At 38.5% G+C, this 19,223-nt stretch overlaps 1 protein-coding gene across 7 annotated transcripts in view; it reads right to left on the bottom strand.

Moving 5' to 3' along the window:
• The window catches only part of CFDP1 (craniofacial development protein 1), a 99,564-nt gene extending 87,020 nt beyond the window's left edge, over positions 1-12,544 (bottom strand). For 5 of the 7 annotated variants that reach the window (XM_025044564.1, XM_025044563.1, XM_015586926.2 and 2 more), the window contains exons 1-3: positions 12,335-12,541; positions 9,750-9,894; positions 1,038-1,155 (exon numbers count right to left, since the gene is read on the bottom strand). In XM_025044564.1, the coding sequence (XP_024900332.1) occupies positions 1,038-1,155; positions 9,750-9,888 (257 nt within the window). In that variant the 5' untranslated portion in view covers positions 9,889-9,894; positions 12,335-12,541. Of the gene's footprint in view, positions 1-1,037; positions 1,156-9,749; positions 9,895-12,334 lie in introns of all 7 variants that reach the window. The other 2 variants (XM_025044566.1, XM_006908814.3) reach the window with 2 other exon arrangements.
• Between the last annotated feature and the right edge of the window lie 6,679 nt (positions 12,545-19,223).

Here is a 19,223-nt window from a genome sequence, read left to right as displayed (position 1 = left end):
CATATATAGGTCAGGTATCTTTGATATTTTGAAGTCATTACATTTGGAGAACATGTTCTATTGAGTTTATTTATAGGATTCTCAGGGAGGTGGGGGAATCCATGTTTCTGAAGCCATGAAAGCTGGAATATAGAAACCTCAAGGACAAAAGAACTAGGCCCAAGACTCATGAGAATAAATTGATTCTGACTTCAAGTGAATCTAATACCTAAAATTTTTTCCGTTTTTATAAACTATAATCTGTCTTCTGCTTCCGTGCCCAGTAAGATGGAAACACCAATCAAAGAAAGTAAGAGACTTCTATTAAAGACTCTCCTATTTGAGTTAAATAACCTGTCAGAATTTTCGTAATTTTTAGTGGGAATATAATTCAGTACCAAGCCTATGAAAGGCAATTTGTTAATATCTATAAATATTTTTTTTACTGCATCTATCGCAGGTTCAAACAATTCTACTTCTACAGATCCAAAGACACTGCAGTCTTGTTTGTTGTAGTTAAGACAGGGTACAATTAAATGTCTCTCAATAGGGGATCCTCAAATAAAACCTATCTACATAATGAAATATTATGCAGTCACTGAAAAGAATAAGGTATAGCTAGATGTACTGCCATGGTATCACCTCCAAGATGTGAAATAATGAAAATGTGAAACAATACAGAGTATGCTACTATTTGTTTTTTGTTTTAATAACAGAGTAGGAAATATGTACATACGTGCTTGTACATACATGTAATATCTCTGATAACACAGTTCTTCTGAGGCAAAGCAAGAAGGGCATGCATTTTGGTAGTAATTGAGTTTTTCATTTCAACCGTATGCACTTATTAACTATTAAATTGTTTTTTAATTAAAGGTAAAAAAATAATAATAAGTTTGCCAGAAACCAAAAATGTAATCCTAAAATGTCACCAAATGTTTCCCTTCAAGAGAAAAAGGTAAAAACCCTGGCAGCATGAACTCTACCATCTGACCAATCCCAGCAGTCAAAGCAGTCACAACAACCCTGACTTCTGAGGGCCTTGAGGGCATCATCACCTGGCTGGAATGCTCTGAGCCTTTCTTTTTTTCCCTTTGGTTTTCTGTGTCTGCTCTTCACCATCCACTTCATCTTCCTTTACTAATTCATTTACATCATCTTCACTATACTCTCCACCTGAAATCACATAATAAGGTGGTCAGACAAGAATAAAGGTTTTCACATCAAGATGAGACATTTTCATTAGGAAGAAAGTCTAGTACTTTCCACTATTCTTCAACTAATTAAAATATCATTTCCTTAGGGAAGTTTTCTCTGTCCGTGGGAACTAAGCTAAGTTCCCAGAGCCCAGGCAGTCCATATTTTCCTCCATAACTCATCCCACTTATATTTAATGCTTGCAATTTCTGCTATGCTCCACACACCATGAGGACATGGATCCTGCTTGTCTTTATAAATATCTGCTGACTGAATGAACAGAAATTCCAATTCCACTACTGTACTTTTTTCCAAGAAGAAACTAAGATTCCCACCTCATCTTGGATATCTTTCAAAAGTAAGCAAATGATATTGTCTTTTCAATAAAAGCCTAAAGACTCCCTGTTAGACATAGCAGAAAGAACAAACATGTCTATTCCTATCCTCAGACACATATTCAAGGACTTCCAACAAAGTACTGCCCAGAGGTCCAGTCTGACCACACTGTGGGCACCCATGGAGATTCAGCTAGATTCAAAAGTTCATAGAGACTTTCATTTGAAGTATAACACCTATTAAAAAGCACACAAATCTAATGTACAGCTCAATAAAATTACACGAAGAGAACATACTTGTATAACTAGGACCCAGCAGAACATGATGACCAGCATTCCAGAAGGCCACTATGCCCCTTGCAACCACCAGCTCCATCCCAAAGGTAACCACAATCCTGATTTCGAGTACCACAGATTAGCTGTGTGTGTTTCTGAGTGCTGAACAAACAGAAGCCTGGCTTCTTTCACTCGACATACTGTTTGTGTGAGTCACACATATTGTTGAACGTAGCCATAGTTTATCAATTCTCATCCTGAAATTATATCTCATTCTATGATTATATTGTAATTTATCCATTTTTCCTGTTGATGGACACTTAGGTTGTTTTCAGTTTGGGGTCATTACAAATAATGTAGTTTTGAATATTCCTGTACACCTAATAAGCTTTTAAATATTTCACTCTTAATGAACCAAGTACTACCAAACACTTGAGGAAAGTCTCCAGTATGTAAGGCAAGACTGAAAACAAGCAGAAATTCAGAGGAAACAGAATTAAAAAAAAAAAAACTTAAAAACTTTTTTAAAAAGCCTTTATAATTAATATCTTCAAAGAAGCATCCATGAAGATAACCAAAAATTTTTTTCAGAAAAAAATTCTTGAAAATTACAAATATGATAGCGGATATTAGAAAAAAAGAACAAAGATGCTGAGATGGAGTCAGTGAAAATCTGGAGAATAAGCATTTGAGGCTGAGGGAACAGTAAACGTAAGGGTTCTAAGGTGAAAACAAGTTTGGTGACCAGACACCAAGCGGAAAGTGAAAGTGTTTCATGAAGACAGGAGTGAGTTTCAGGTGAAGATGGCAGTCTGAACACACGAATGTAATTTTGCTTCCTCCTGATACCCCAGCAAAATCACTACAGCAAAAAGACTTTTAAAAGACATAAACTCACAATGATGGGTACCTAGCTGCATTGTGTTTGTTTATATCTGCAAAAAGTAATAGTGGAAGGATAAATAAAATACTAATGAAAATAGCAACATATAGGAGTCAGAACAGGACAGGGTGCAGTAGGCAGAGACAGAAGCTGGAGTTCTCTGTGCTTATCTTTCTATAGAACAGTTTGAATAAACAAACATAACCTCATGCCCAAACAATAACATAACCCACAAAGAAGAGATTTACTCCAAGGAGTTTAGAAACAGTTTTTTGACTGTACATCCTTACAAAATATAGCCTAAAGACCAAAAAAACTTCTATTCCTTGTAGTAACATCAATGCTGGCATTGTAAAAATATTTCCTTTATGAGATACGTGAAAATAATTATGTTAATCATGTTAGGAATCTAAATTTTCAGAATAAGAAAAATGACACAATTATAAAATCAATAAAATGAAGTGTAAAAACACAAATGTTAAAACTGAATTAAAAATATCAATAAGAACTCAAGATAAATATTTTCTAGTCTGTTCACTGAAATGGCACAGAAATAATGTCACTCTAGGTAGCAATAAGCACTCTTTAAAGTTCAGATCTCATTCTTCGACATAATTCATCACCAAAAGGGCTCCCGGGGGGGGGAGGGGGGAAGCTAATTTCAGGTCTGAGGGAAAGAAAGCACAAGGTGAAACTGGGACAGTTTGCTGTGCCAGAAAGAAAGAAAGCTACTTAAGAATAATAGGTCACCTTATAAGGTCAAGATCCAGCTTGAAGGAAGTCCTAGCAGCCAAAAGTAATGACTTGAGCATTGAAAGTCATTAAAAGAATAACCATTTGTAGATTTAAACATGTTTAATTGATTAAAATCTGTGAATCCTTTACAATATTAAAAAAAAATGATTATACCATTTTAGGCTACTATTGAAAGTATTCTCCATTTTGAAAATTGGTAATTAAGGAAAATCAATTAAACATTTATCCTGCCCCAACTGATGAAGGTAAGCTATACTTTACATAACATCAATAAATGTAAAAGAACCACAGAATTAGGAAAACATCACTTCTCACACTCTAATGATAGTAGTAATTTAGGCAAGGATTATCAAGTAATGCTACAAAAAACACACACAATTTAAGTTTTAACCATTAGGTAAACTGCCACACAGGATATTTCAGTTCCAAGGAAAACAAAAATTACATAGTAGAGGGATAAGACTCAGTCACAGATATGGGCATCGACCAGGTCTTCTGATGTTACGCATTATGAAACACACAGTCATCTATAATGTATTCTAGCCAAAATATTTTATTTCAACCCAACAAGCATTTAGATCTAATTTCTAATGTATGGATAATCCAAGGGATAAAGGAACAATCTAAAACATCATGAGAGCAACCAGACAAAACCAGGTGAGGCATTCTGCAGGACATATAGCCTGACTTCTTAAGCAAATCGATGTCATTAGAGAAAGGGTTCTGTTAGGCTAAATGGATTTAAGGGATGGAACGACTGCATGATATATGTAGTCCTGAACTGACGTGGACAAACAGCTACCGCCATTTTTGGATCAACTGGGAAAATTTGAATATGGTCTGTATATCAGATGAGTTGAAAGTTTAACCTAAAAGAACAGGTTACAAAGTAACATGAAAAAGTATAATTTCAGGTTGGGGAAAAATATAAATAGCTATATTCAGGTGTAGAAAAAGACCAAAGTTGATATTAACTAAGGGATTAATACTGATAATCTCTGGGTGGTGGGAATGTAATGATTCTATTTTTTAATATTTAATCGTCTGCATTTTAAAATTTTCTTCAAAGTTCATGTACTGCTTTTCTAATAATTTTATTTTTCATATAAATGGGCAAGTGTTGTAGAGAGTTCAGACGAGAAGCACATGGCTCTGGATCTTAAACATGTAAAAAGATGCTCAATCTCACTGATAACAGATAAGCAAATTTTAAATTAAAAATAAAACAATCAAGATCCAATTCCATGCAGTTACTATGAGAAAAAAATGAGATTAACATCCCTATAAACAATGAAGCACAAAAAAACCAAGCATTACCTAAAGACGCAGAGCTTCCCTTACCTTTTTAGTCCCCCATGTTTAACTATGAGCCAAAAAAGTAGAATTAAAGAAAATCTGAGAAATCTAACATAAAAAAGCCCAAAACAAAAAGACCGAATGAATAAAAATCACCTTGTTTTATTACACTTGATATAACTTTCAGTATGATGAGGAGTGGGACATCCTTGCTTTGCTGTTTTAAAGAGAAACCATCAGTTTTTCATCTCATTTAGTATTATATTAGCTATAGGAACAGATTGTTTCCTCATTTCATGAAGCTAGCATTATTTGATACCAAAATCGGACAAGGAAATTACAAGAAAACTACAGATCAAAATCCCTCGTAAACACAGATGCAAAAATCCTCAACAAATATTAGCAAATCAAATTCAGCAAGTATAAAAAGAGTAATACATCATGAGCACATGAGTTTTATCCCAGAAATAAAAGGCTGCTCAAAAATTTTAAGTCAATCACTGTAATCCATTACATTAAGAGCTAAGAAAAACCACGCACAATAAATAGTTGGAGAAAAAGCATTTGACAAAGTTCACCTCTCAACAAATTGGGAATAGAGGGGACTCCTTTAACTTGATAAAAGGCATCTGTGAGAGGTAGTATATGCAGACTGCCAGATTCAAATCCCAGCTCACCTACTATCTAGCTGGGTGAATTTGGGAGCCTCAGTTTCTTCATGTGAAAAATGGAGAACACAACAGCACATACCTGGTAGCATTATGTGATGTAGTTAGTCAATATAAAGCACTTACCCCGCTCCCCCCCCCACACACATACACACACACATGGCATCTGTGAAAAACCTACAGCTACCATAATACTCAACAATGAAATACTGATGCTTTCCTCTTAAAATTGGCAACAAAGCAAGGATGTCCCACTCCTATTCATCATACTGAAAGTCATATCAAGTACAACAAGACACGCAAAAGAAAAAAAAGTTGTATCTATGGGTAACGAAGAAATAAAACTATTCGTTATCTGTGACAACATACCTGTTTTTTTGTTTTTTGTTTTTTTTTTTAGAGAGAGGGATAAGGAGTCTCAGAACTGTTAATTTTGGCGGTGGTTACACAACTCAACATTTGTTTAAACTCATAGAACAGTACACTGAGAAGAGTGAATTTTACTGAAAATTTAAAAGTAAAGATAATTAAGTACTATTAATATCTATAAAGCAGTAAGACACTGCACTTATTAAACAAGAACATGATGCTGTAAAAAAGGAATACTGAAATAAAAAAGCTCTTCAAAATTAAAAATATGAAAGGAAGAATAAAAAAATAAAAAAGTTGGAAGAGAAAATATTGAGAATTTCCCATAAAGTAGAAAAAAAGTCAAATGGCTAGAAAATAGGACAGAAAAAAAATTAGAGGTTCAGTCCAGAAAATGTAATGTAAGATACAACATATGAATAATGAAGATTTCAGAAAAATTTAAAAAAAAATGGAGAAAATTGTAAAAAATATTTATTTTAATGAAAAGGGCCAAGCACTATAAATGAAAATACGCTCATACCAAGGTTATGTGTATCATTGTGAAATATCAGAAAATATCAGGAACAGAAGACTATCAGCCTTCAGAGACAAACAGATCATATATAAATGAGCAGAAATCAGTCACAAAACAGGTTTCTCAATAGAAACACTGGAAGCTATAAAGTAATGGAGCGGCACCTTTAAACTTCAGAGAATTATAGAGCTTAGAATTCTTATCATAGAGCACATAATTCTATACCAAATGAATTATGCCTGAGGATCACATAATTTTAAGATATTCAAAATCTCAAAAAACTAAGTTTCCACCATGCATCTTTCCTCAAGGAGTTATGGGGATTTATTCTCATTTTGGTGGAATGTACCAAGAAAGAAGGTAACATGGAGCCCAAGGAATCCAAGGGAGAAGGAAGGTTAAAGGGGAAACCCAGTGTAGTGATGAGATGGAAGATACTAGGTTTCAAAGGCAAAATCAAGCCAAACTGGAGGTCAGAGGCAAAGAAAGACTTCAAGATGAAAGTGTAAGATTATTTAATGAATCTAAATATCTTGGAAGATGACTTAGACAATTCTGAGAGCTGTCAACATAAGTAAAGCCCAAACATGTAGAGAATTTTTATGAGTTTATTTAAGCCAAACTGATGACATGTGCCCAGGAGCAAGATCTTAAATGCTCTGGAGAATAATAGTTTTGCAGCTTCTTTTTTTGCATTTGAAATTAAGGAGGGGACATAGGAAAGACTGGAGAAAGCAAGGCTGGGATTGCATTACAGGATGTGCTCTCTTGAGGGTTACTACCCCCCTTAAAGAGGCATTCAAAGGTGTGTTAACCCAGATGCACAAAAACAATGGGCAGGGCTGGCCTAAAACCTTTCACTAAAGAAGTTTTAAGTCTAGGGCGTGACTACCCACCATGACCTGCTCAGTTAGGATTTTATGATCAGATCACCCTGTAAGGTTACATTCCATAGAACCCTTTGTTTTCATCCATTGTTCTCTCTTTTGTTCATCATCCAAAGATGCACTGATGACCAACCTTTTGGTCGGATAGTGTTGTCTCACAGCACTGGGAAGGAAGGCTCATTCCCAGGAAGTCTCGGTATGGACATCATCTTGTTGACCACTGGAGATGGGGCAATACCATAATCATGGGATCTGAGTTGAGCCAAATTTTCCCAAAACAGGAAGGGCAGGTTAACTGGAAGGCAGTCAGGTCTCATGGTCTTTATTGCAAAAAAACACTCTGGATCATCTCTATCCTATTACGAATTATCATGATTCAAGTTTTGCCTTCTGTCTCATTTGTCTGTATTTAGCAGCTAGTATAACATTTACATAAACCAAGAAAATAGCATTAGCAGTTATCTTATACATGTTCAGTAATCATACACAGTTGGACTATATAGAGAAACCCAAAGAACAAGTATAACTATTAATATGACTATTATCATTAGTAGACAGGTAAAGACAGTCAAACAAAATGGATTCTGAGTTCAGTATCAATCCCTAGATATACAGGGCATGTCAATGTCTTGGGATAGCTGTCCATCTCTGATGTCAGCAGCTCCTCACCCCGGAGAAGTCTTTGATGTCAGCAGGCAGGGGCAGATGTCTATTCGAGGTTAGGCATCTGATAAAGTCTCTTCCAATGAAGTTGGAGAGTGTCTTTTATTTGATATCCTTTCCAATCAACAAAATCTCCAGGTGGCAGCCAATGATCTTTAAAGTCTGTCTCTTGGGAGCTCACTGTGAAAGAAATGGTTACCAACTTGGCATTTTCTTGAAGTGACTCTATCAAACCTTGGCAATACTGTAAGTTGTCCTTTCAATAATGTCAGCTCATAAGTTCCTTCATCTAAATCCAGCTTATATTCACTGTGATGCATGAAGAAATGCAAAAACCAAAAGAAAGGGGAGCTAGGGAGCAAGGAAGGACCAACTGGCCATCTTGGATTTCCCACAGTCCCAACTATTTAATTTATGACCACTGTTTATCCATACAATATACCCTAGAAGTTTCTTCACTTATTTTACAATGCTTCCCATGCAATTCTAAATCTTTTGAGGTGTTCCAGGGGCCTTTGTGGAACACTGCAATGTTATTTCTACGTTATTGTGATTTTTAACCCTTAAAACCTCAATGTCTAATGAAAACGAAGTAAACCATTAGCATTCTTTAACTCAGACATTTTATAACCTCTAGAAACATTTTTCATAGACACAAGTCGATTATTAACATGTACTTATTTTTATAAAACCTAAGCAATACAAAGACATGTCTGTTTTACTTAAACCCACAAACTGAAGCTGGCTTTTATTCACTAAGGATTAATTTCAGATTACAAGAACCTGAAAACCATTCAACTTAGTTTCTATATTTCTGAGAATTTTAGAATATCCAATCCTTTCAAGTGTTTGCCTTTAAATTAATTTTAACGATACCATGTAAAGGTAGAAAATTAGCTCACATTTACAACATACACATATACACAGAGACATACACAAACACAACAGTTGGATCCAAATTTTGTTTTGGAGGCCTTATATAATTCACCTGTCCTTGACAAGTCAAGTTCCAAATGAACTCCCTTTTGAAAAGATAGCCATTTTCAATACATCCAAGAATTGGGTTAACACCTAAACAACATCATAGGTTGATCCGCTTAACTAAATCCTCTTTCTGAAGCTTTGAGAGACTAATAACATGTTTTCCGCTCTTTCTGCCTATTTTAGAAGTATCAAAGGATCCTCATCTTAACAATCTTAATTATAAATGGGAAGCTGACTGTGGTGGGCCTTGTTGGCCTGAGAGGCACAACTTCCCATGTTAATTGTGAGATCTACGGAGTCTGAATAAACTTCTAGAGAAAACCAGCCTTTAAATGCACATCTCCAGATGAGCCAAATTCAGTGATATCCCTTTGGGACCACTCTACACCCTAGAGTAAATATTTCCTCAAGCAAGCCCACGAAGATTCTTTGTCACCTAAGTATATGGGACCAAGGGCGAGCAAGAGCTTGCTGAACGCAGCCAGAACTGCAATGCTTTCCAAGGGATGGGCCCCTCTCTCAGCAAGTACCCATTCCAGGGCGCCCTGCCCTTCTCCCCAAGGGCCCCTGCCGGCTTCTCTGGGATCTGCTGAGCTACTGCACTGAATGACTCCTGGCGCCTGTGTCTACTGCCTGGATTTGAGGATCAGAAAACTACCATCACCCCAATTGGCTATTCAGGTTGAGAAACCAAGTGTTGTTTCTCTTTTGGAGCTAAAGAGTTTAGTTTCTCAATTAACCAGCAGAGATTTTGTTTGGACTCTAAGTAAGTAATCCAATTAAAAAGCTGTAATTAAAAAGAAGCAACCATTTTTTTTTTTTTTTTTGCTTTCCTTGGGTAATTTCAACCCTTTACCTTGAGGATTTTCTAAAAACAGCTCAAATAAACTCACGGCCTCCGACTTAAAGGGAGGAGGCCTGGGATTCCAAGAGACTCACCCAAGTTCACCTGATGCGAAGCAGGGAGCCAGTGGGGCACAATGAGCCCTTGCTTGTACTTAGCACCGGGTCCAGGTCCACAGGGTGGCCCAGGGTGGGCTGCTTCGGAATCCTGACTATGCCAAGTAAACGTCAACATCCAAACCTGTAGAGAATTTTTATAAGAGTTTATTTGAGCTGAACTGATGACATATGCCCAGGAGCAAGATCTCATATGCTCTGAAGAATAAGTTTTGCAGCTTCTTTTTTGCATTTGAAATTAAGGAGGGTTCATCAGACTGGAGAAAGCAAGTCTAGAATTGGATTACAGGATGTGCTCTCTTGAGGGTTAACACTCCCTTCGAGGGATATTAATTCTGGTATTTCAAAGGTGTTTTAATCTAGATGTACAAGAACAATGGACAGTGATGGCTTAAAATCTTTCACTAAAGAAGCTATAAGCTTGAGGTGTGACTTTCCCAATTAGAAATTTATGATCAGATCACCCTGTGAGGTTACTTTCCATAGAACTCCTTTTTTTTTCATCCACAGTTTAGGGTCAAATTGGTAGTAAGTATAGACTAAGCAACAACAATAAAATGACATTATTAACTTCAGAAAAAACAAGTAGTGTGGGAAAAGCCATCATAGTATGTACAACAAAGTTCAGCTGCGGGAGAGGTGTTCACAGTCATTACAAAAAAATAAACACTTGTGGATAAAAAGAAAGTTCTATGGAAAGTAACCTCAGAGAGTGATCTGATCATAAATTCCTAATTGGGCAGGTCATAGTGGGCAGTCACACCCCAGACCTATAACTTCTGTAGTGAAAGTCTTATCTTTGCCTTAAGCAAGCCCTGTCTATTGTTTCCGCGCATCTAGGTTAACACACGTTTGAAACGCCCCCTTCCAGGCCTCTCCTTCCTAAAGTGGACCACCCACCCTCAAGAGAACCTTAACCAACCTGTAATGTGATCACTACCTTGCTTTCTCCCACCTTCGTGTAATCTTCCTTACGTTCTCTCTTTAATATCAAGTGTTAATAAATAAACAAACAAACAAACAAACCCTCCAAACTTATTCTCCAGAGCATCTGAGCTCTTGTTCCCCAGCATTTGTCATCAGTTTAGCTCAAATAAACTCTTATAAAAATTCTCTACAGGTTTGGACATTTCTTACGTTGACACACTGAATACCACTCTAACCAAAACTGGACATAGGAACAATGGCAGGCTGGGGAGTTGGGGAGGGCCTCAAGGCAGAAGGGTATGTGTATTGGCAGTGAGGAGAATGAGGTAAGGGGTAGTTAATGAGACCTAGCATGTATTGCTTAAGTCGACAGACAATGGAAATAACAAAATTTTTTTTAATGTAAAAGTGGAAAAATTTTGCAACTGGGGAGGACTGACACAGATAAAGGATGATGGGAACTGCCTGGTTTGAAAGCAAGTCTTTTATAAATATTTTTACTATTTTTAAGTATGGATATGCATAACTTTGATTAAAATGAAAACTAGTTTTCAAATGATCGCTCTGGGAGTTCTGGTCAAGATGGCAGAGTAGATAAACACTGTGCCTGCCTCCTCCCAAGTCCACACCAAAAGCACAACTAAATTAGAGAACAATCAAACCGGAGAACCACCTGAAGACTAGCTGAACCGAGTCCTATAACTAAAGATAAAAAGAAGAATCCATGTTGAGACTGGAACACACTATGCAAATCTAAGTAGAAAAAAAAAAAAGACCATTCTGGCCATTACCGTTAAGACCAATGTGGACAGACAAGAATGGAATCAGGGAAAGTAGCTGGGAAGCTATAGCGAATCCTAGTGAAGGATCATGGTAGCTCAACAGCAGTGAGACTGGTAAGGGAGTAAACTAATTTTCCATGTCGACACGACAGAATTTATTGATCAGCTGGACCAAAAAAAGAGAAAATGTGGATGATTACTATAGGCTTTGTTTGTTTTCTCCCTGAGCGATTGTACGGGTAGATAACTTCTAAGGAGAGGAAAAGTCAGGGAAAGGCGTAGGATGGCCAGAAGGGACAGGTCTATTTGACTGTCAAGATTTATTTTGGCCCCATTCGGTTTCAGATGCCTATACAATACAGATCAAAACAAGTTCCGAGAAGGAAGCAAAGACGCGAAAGGCATCATCATGTAAACTTCCTAACCATCAGATCCCTTCTGAGTGAAAAAAATGGACAGATCTCCAACGTGATGCTAGCGAGCAATTCCCTCCAGGCGTAAGGTCTCACGATAACTTCTAACTCTGAGTGCCTTTCAGACGATTTCAGCATTGGCGTGGTTAGGGGATGACAGACCACCACCAGAGTCCCCAGCAGGGCCGCGTTCACTCCGAGAGGGAGGCAGCGGCTGAAGTTAGGCCGCCGGGAGCGCCTGCGCGAGATGTCCCTGTGCACACGTTTCGAGTCGCAGGGGCCGCAAGGATCCAGGAGATTGGCAGGAGAGGAGACGGAGCGGGGACGACGGAGACCCGTGCCACGGGGCCACCAAGGCCACCGGGCCCACGCACGCGGAGCCGAACGCGCCTCACGTGGGGGGCGGGGCAAGCCGTCTCTCGCCTCAGGAAGGATCGCTTACCCGAAGGCACGTAGTCCTCGTCCTCCTCCGAGGTGGAGAAGTCTTCGGAGTCAAATTCCTCCATGTCGCTGCCACTTAGGGCGGACCAAGTCACAGCACCGGAGTAGCTGCCCCCAACGGTAAAGCCCTAGGGAGAAACCATAAAGCTGTGACGGGGGAGGCGGCGGCTGAGGCGGGTCCCTGCAGAGTGTGCACATGCGCAGAGAGTGATACATGATAGGAACTCGACACTTCCGGTTTAGTGCCCGGCCAGACGCTGCTGCGGCGGTTGACGGAGCACAGTGCTGAAGCTGTGCATGCTGGGACTTGTAGTCTTCGCCGCCACTTAGCCTTTTAAATTTCGTGCACGTGCTTAAACGACATTTCATGTCTGTGGGTGTACAGTTGACTCTCATTCTTCACAGGTTGGTATTTTCGAATTCGCTTCCTTGCTGAAATTTATTGTAATTTCCAAGTCGATATTCCCGGTGCTCTCTGGGGTTATTCGCGGACATGCGCAGAGGATGAAAACTTTGAGTCCACCCGCATTGTTATACCAGCCCGGATTGAGCAGGGTTTTTTTGCTTCAGTTCTCATACTGTAAATAGAAATATTTTTCGCAGTCAATGTAGTACTACCCGTTTTACATTCTTGTGCTTTTTATAGTGATGTTTCTATTTAAAATGACCCCCAAGCTTAGTGCTGAAGTGCTACCTAGTGTTCCTAAATGCAAGGAGGCTGTGATGTGCCTTATGGAGAAAATACGTGTGTTATAAGCTTTGTTCAGGCATGAGTTGTAGTGCTGTTGGCCGTGAGTTCAATGTTAATGAATCAACAATCGGGTACATAAAGGAAAAGGAAATTCGCCTATCTATATGTGAGGCTGCTCCCGAAAATGCTAAAGTAACATCTACAGTGCATGAGGAAGCTATGGAAAAGATGGAAAAGCGGCTAAATCTGTGGATCCGTGAGATGACAACGGATAAAAAAGGTGCAGTGGACAGCATTCTTTTAAGGCTGAAAGCCAAAGAAATTCACAGTCATGTAACCCAAGGTCAGAAGAACGTTAAACCATTTTGGGCTAGCGCTGGCTGGATTGTGTGGTTCAAAAGGTGATGTGGTGTGAAAAAATATTAAACTTACAGGTGAGGCAAGTTCTGCAGACCAGGAGGATGCAGAAGAATTTAAAAACGACTTCCTAAGTGTCATACAGGAAGGAGGATATGTAGAAGAGCAGGTTTCCAATGCTGATGAAACATTTATTTTACAAGGCCATTGGCAAACGAGCCTATATAACACCTCCAAAGCTCCTGGCTTTAAATCATTCCAAGACTATGCAACGTTACAACGTTATTGTGCGCCAGTGTCAAGGGCGACTTTAAGTGCAAACTCCTAATGGTGTACAGAGCCCCCAATCCACAAGCACTTAAAGGGAAAAGCATGAACCATATGCCTGTCCATTGGAGGTGGAACAAAAAAGCCCAGATGACATCTGGTTTCATATCTGCTTCATACCAGAAGTTGAATGCTATCTCCAGGGCAGAAACCTTGCCTTCAAGGTTTTATTAATTTTGGATAATGCCCCAGTCCGCAAAGAACTCCAAAATGCCCACCCCAACGTAGAAGTTTTTTTCATGCCCCCAAACACTATGTCTCTCATCCAGCCTCTTGATCAGGGCATAGTAAAAGCTTTAAAGATGCACTATATCAAGGAGCTTTATAGCAATGCTTTTGAGGCTCTCAAGGCCAACAAGGAAACTACCATGATGAACTATTGGAAGTCGGTCACTATATGCAATGTTATTTGTCGGAAACCAGCCGACCAAGTCAAACCAGGTCCCTGAATGGGGGAGCGGGGACTGAGAGAAAAGAGAAGACAGGGTGCAGGAGGAAGAACAGATCTCACAACTGTCTCTCCGAGTTTATTTCTTATGCTCCTTTTTATACATAATCTGTTCCTTTGTGTATCCCAAGATTACATAATTAAAATAACATCATGAAGATCAAGGTACAATGGACACTTCCTTTGACACTCCCTTTGACACTCCCTTTTTCTATACTTAATCTTCTTCTTCCTGGAATTCCTCAGAACCAGCCTTTTCCCTTTTATATGCAAGCAGGCCTCCCGAGATAATCCATGCACTCTTTTGAATTTTGGGAGCTTTAGCTCCCTACAGTTATTGATTATGTTGGTACATCCTGGGACAGCATCAAGCAGGCTACTGTCAATAATTGTTGGAAAACTAGCCAGACTGTGTAGAAGATTTCGAAGGCTTTGAAGGTATTACAGAAATTATTACAGAAGGTATTACAAAAAAAGTGTCAGAAACATAATGCATATAGCACAGAATATAAATAGAGAAGGCTTTGATAACATGAAGAAAGAAGATGTGCAGGAAATTTTGGCAAAGAAGGAAGTAGAACCCACCAATGAAGAACTGGATGAGATTGCAAAACAAGGCAGTGGTGTCAGCAATGATGAGGATGGAGATGAAAGTCAGCCCAACTCCAAGAATTGTCCCTCTTACAGTGGCCAAAATATCAGAATGGAATTCTGCCCTGGAAAAAAGTTTCAATGACATGGAAGAGTGTAACCTTATGTTTGATCACAGCCTCAAATTTAAGCACCTCATCTGCACTGCGTTGGCCCCTTATGCTGAGATGCTTAAAGATTTGAGGCAAAAAGCCAAGCAGACAAGGTTGACCCAATTTTTTGAGCCAGTTTGGGAGGGAAAATTGCCAGCTTCGTCGACAAGTCATGAAAGTCAGACTCCTGGTGTTGAACTGCCAGATGTCAGCATGCCACCACCCTCTTCCTCTTCTGCTGAGCAAGTCCCACCAAGCTCTCCCTTGGTCTTTATGGGTCAAGCCAAGGTCAAGGGGTTTAACTACGCCATGCACTGTACTGTCACACATCCTTCAGCTCCATCAACAGATTTTAGCTAGTTTTTATAAAACTTTAAATGCTTTAACTTTTCAGGACTTTATTTGCATTACTGTACAGTAGACTATATGTTCACATTACAGGTTTACTGTCTGTGAACATTGTATAGTATCTTATACTGTGTTTACTATGTGTGCTGTGTATGCATACTGTATGTGTCTGAGGGGAAGTTAACGTAGTACGATCTCTGCATTATGGAGTACATTATATGAAAATGACAATTGAAATATTTTCATTACAAAGAAATACTACATATAGTTATTTGTAAGAAAGGTATATTAAATAATGTGTCTGAGCAGAAACACAAACAAGATTATGTATTAATCAGTTGACAAGAATGTGACTGGAGACGTCCAGGAACTCAAACCCGTGTTTCCCTAACTGTGGTTCAGTATTCACTAATTGAGTGTGTGTGGTGACTTTGTAGACAAAACTACCACGAACAACAAGAATTGACTGTATCCTAAAATTCAGGCACCATTAATTTAAATCTTTCCTTCAAATTAACCCATATAGAAGTACAACCATAGATAATCTTTATCATTTCATCAGATTAAAAAAATTTGTAATTATAATCCAGTTATTTAGACTGTTGTCTATCACCATACACCAAAATTAACTCAAAATGGATTAAGGGCCTGAATACAGGATCTAAAATAATAAAATGCATAGATGAAAACAGGAGCTAAACTCCAGGACCTTGGACTTAAAGAGGCTTTTATGAATTTGACCTCAAAGGCAAGGAAGGTAAAAGCAAAAGTAAAAGAATGGGACTACATTAAATTAAAAAGCTGTTGCACAGCAAAAGAAACCATCAACAAGGTAAAGAGACAACCATCCAAATGGGAAAAATATTTGCAGGCAACGCCTCTGTTAAAGGCCTAATATCCAAAATATACAGAGAACTCATACGACTCAATAACAACAACAACAAAAAAACAAACGATCCAATCAAAAAATGGGCAGAGGACCTGAACAGACACTTTTCCCTAGAGAACACACAAATGGCGAACAAATATATGAAAAGATGCTCAACATCACTAGCTGTTAGGGAAATGCAAATGAAAACCACAATGAGATACCATCTCACACCTGTTAGAATAGCTATAATCAACAGGACAAGTAATAATAAGTGTTGGAAAGGATGCAGAGAAAAAGGAACCCTCATACTGCTGGTGGGACTGCAAACTAGTACAGCCACTATGGAAAACAGTATGGAGATTCCTCAAAAAACTAAGAATTGATCTATCATATGATCCAGCAATCCCTCTACTGGGTATTTACCCCAAAGACTTGAAAACTCGTATCTGCAAAGATATTTGCGCACCGATATTCGTAGCAGCATTATTCACAGTGGCCAGAAGCAACCGAAGTGTCCTACAATAGATGATTGGCTAAAGAAGCTGTGGTACATATATACAATGGAATACTACTCAGCCCTAAGAAGAGATGAAATACTGCCATTTGCGACAACATGGATGGACCTTGAGATAATCATGCTAAGCGAAATAAGCCAGACAGGAAAAGTTGAAAATCACATGATATCACTTATATGTGGGATATAAACCTAAAAGCAACAAATGAACAGGACAAACAAACAGAGACTCATGGCCATGGACAATGGACTAGTGGTTACCAGAGAGGAGGGGGGAAGAAGGAGGTAGACATGGTAAAGGGGGTCAAATATGACAGAAGGAAATCTAACTATGAGAGGTGAACACGCAGCGTAAATATATATATGCCTTACTGTTAAAGTGTACAGCTGAAACTTACTGGATTTCATTAACCAATGTCACCATAATAAATAATTTAAAAAATTTTTTAAGAATAAACTATATTACTTACAAGTAACAAAAAATAATGATAATCCAGTTACGAGAGGCAGTAATCAGGAGCAAATGCAGATGAGACATCAACTAACACACTATTTGTTCAGGTTTAGGTTTTTTCCAGTTGAACATTTCTCCTTGTTGATACTCTGGACTAGACTGGGTCTGTGTCACCCAGTCCCTGAGTTATCTAAATCAAGGAATAAATAAACACGTTTGTGATTAAGAGGACATTGCAGTAGCTCTATGCCAGCAAACTTTTAAAAATAGCCTAATTGAAACATAATTCACGCACCGTAATATTTACCTATTTAAAATGCACAATTTAATCGTTTTGATCATTTCGGACTTGTGCAGTCATTACCACAATCAATTTTGAAACATTTGTGTCACCCCCGAAAGGAACCTTACCCATCAGTAGTCTCTCCCCATTTCTCCCCAACTCCCAGCCTTAGGATAATGTTTTTGTCTCTATAGATTTGCCTGTCCTGGACATTTCCTGGAAATGGAGTCATACAATAGGTGGTCTTTTGTGATGATCTTCTTTTATTTAACACATTTTCAAAGTTCATTTCTCTTAGGTATATGCCTGTGGAATTGCTTGATATGGTAACTCTTGTGCATTACTTTTTGAGGAAATGCCAAACTTTCCCAAAGTGGCTGCACCATTTTATATTCTCACTAACACTGTCCCAAGGTTCCAATTTCATCACACCCTTGCGAACTCTTTTTGAGTATAACCATCCTAGTGGGAGTGAAGTGGCATTTCATTGTGGTGTTGATTTGCACTTTCCTGATGACTAATGATGTTAAGCATCTTCTCATGTCTTATTAGTATGATATGTTGTTTGTCGAAATGTCCATTTAGATCCTTGGCCCATTTTAAAATTGGGCTATTTGTCTTTTTACCGTTGAGCTCTTTGTATATCCTAAATACCAGTCTCTTAAAAAATATATCACTTGAAACTATTTCCTCCTGTTCTGCAGGGTGTCTTTACTTTTATTTTTGTCTTTACTTTCTTGATGGTATCCTTTGAAGCACAGAAGTTTTTAATTTTGATGAAGTCCAATTCATCTATTTTTGTTTCTTGTTCCTTGTACTTTGGGGATTGTATCTAAGAAGGCTTTGACTAATCCAAGAGCACAGAACTTCTGTTTTCTTCTAAGAATTTTATAGTTTTAGTGCTTACACTTAGGTCTATGATCTATTTCAGCAGATCGTTCTTACAGGAGAATAGAAAATTAGATATGAAATTCGGACCCAGTATTTGGTAGTTTACCATTCTTACCCTCATTTTCTTGGACAGCATGAAGGGACCGTACAGTGACAAACTGGGGTCTGAGTCTGGGGAAAAGGATAAATTGGCGTTCCCCAGCAGACTCCTCCAGCGTCATCCATTTCTCAGTCTTCTCTTTACACCGCAGTGGTATTCCACACATTTGTTCAAATTCACAACCGAAGTTTCTGACCACGTTACGGTTCACCAGGAGAGGAACTATTTTCTGTTGTGTCAAGTAGTTTAGTAAAGAAGTCGAAAATTGGTTAGCAGGCCAAATCCAGCTCAAAGACATGTAATGTTTGACCTGAAATGACATGAATTTAAGTTGCCAGCATTTAACAATTGAGAGATTTCAAATAATCTAGATTTGCAACTTCTCTTGAAAAACTAGACAATCTGGCAACACTGGGCTCATAATGCCACAAAGTAGAGATCAGCTGGAACTGAGCAGTGTGACTTGACAGGGCTCTCCAGTGGCCACAATACAAATCCCCACAATTCCCTACAGAGTCTTGGTTCATTATTACCATGCTGTCTTGGGAATAATTTACGGAGTCCTCTTGGGCAAACTCAGCACCTTTAGCCCCTCATCCCCATAGTCTTCCACTGTCCAATCTTGGGTTTTCACCTTTTTGAAAATTGAAAGAAAAGTTCTTCTTCTGTTGGGTCTTGGATACATACAATGTTGGGGCTTCTGGCTGAACTCTGCATGTACCCTTCTGGGATGCTAGAAGCATTCTGTATCTTGATCTCAGTATCAGTCACATTAAGTGTAGATTTGTGCACTTTACTGTATATCATACTTCAGGAGAGAGAGAATATATGGATGGCCTCAGTCACCTTGTGACCATGGGGGG

The sequence above is a fragment of the Pteropus alecto genome, unplaced genomic scaffold (genome assembly GCF_000325575.1).
Source record: "Pteropus alecto unplaced genomic scaffold, ASM32557v1 scaffold123, whole genome shotgun sequence".
Taxonomy (NCBI): domain Eukaryota; kingdom Metazoa; phylum Chordata; class Mammalia; order Chiroptera; family Pteropodidae; genus Pteropus; species Pteropus alecto.
This window is presented reverse-complemented; position numbering and strand designations above follow the sequence as displayed.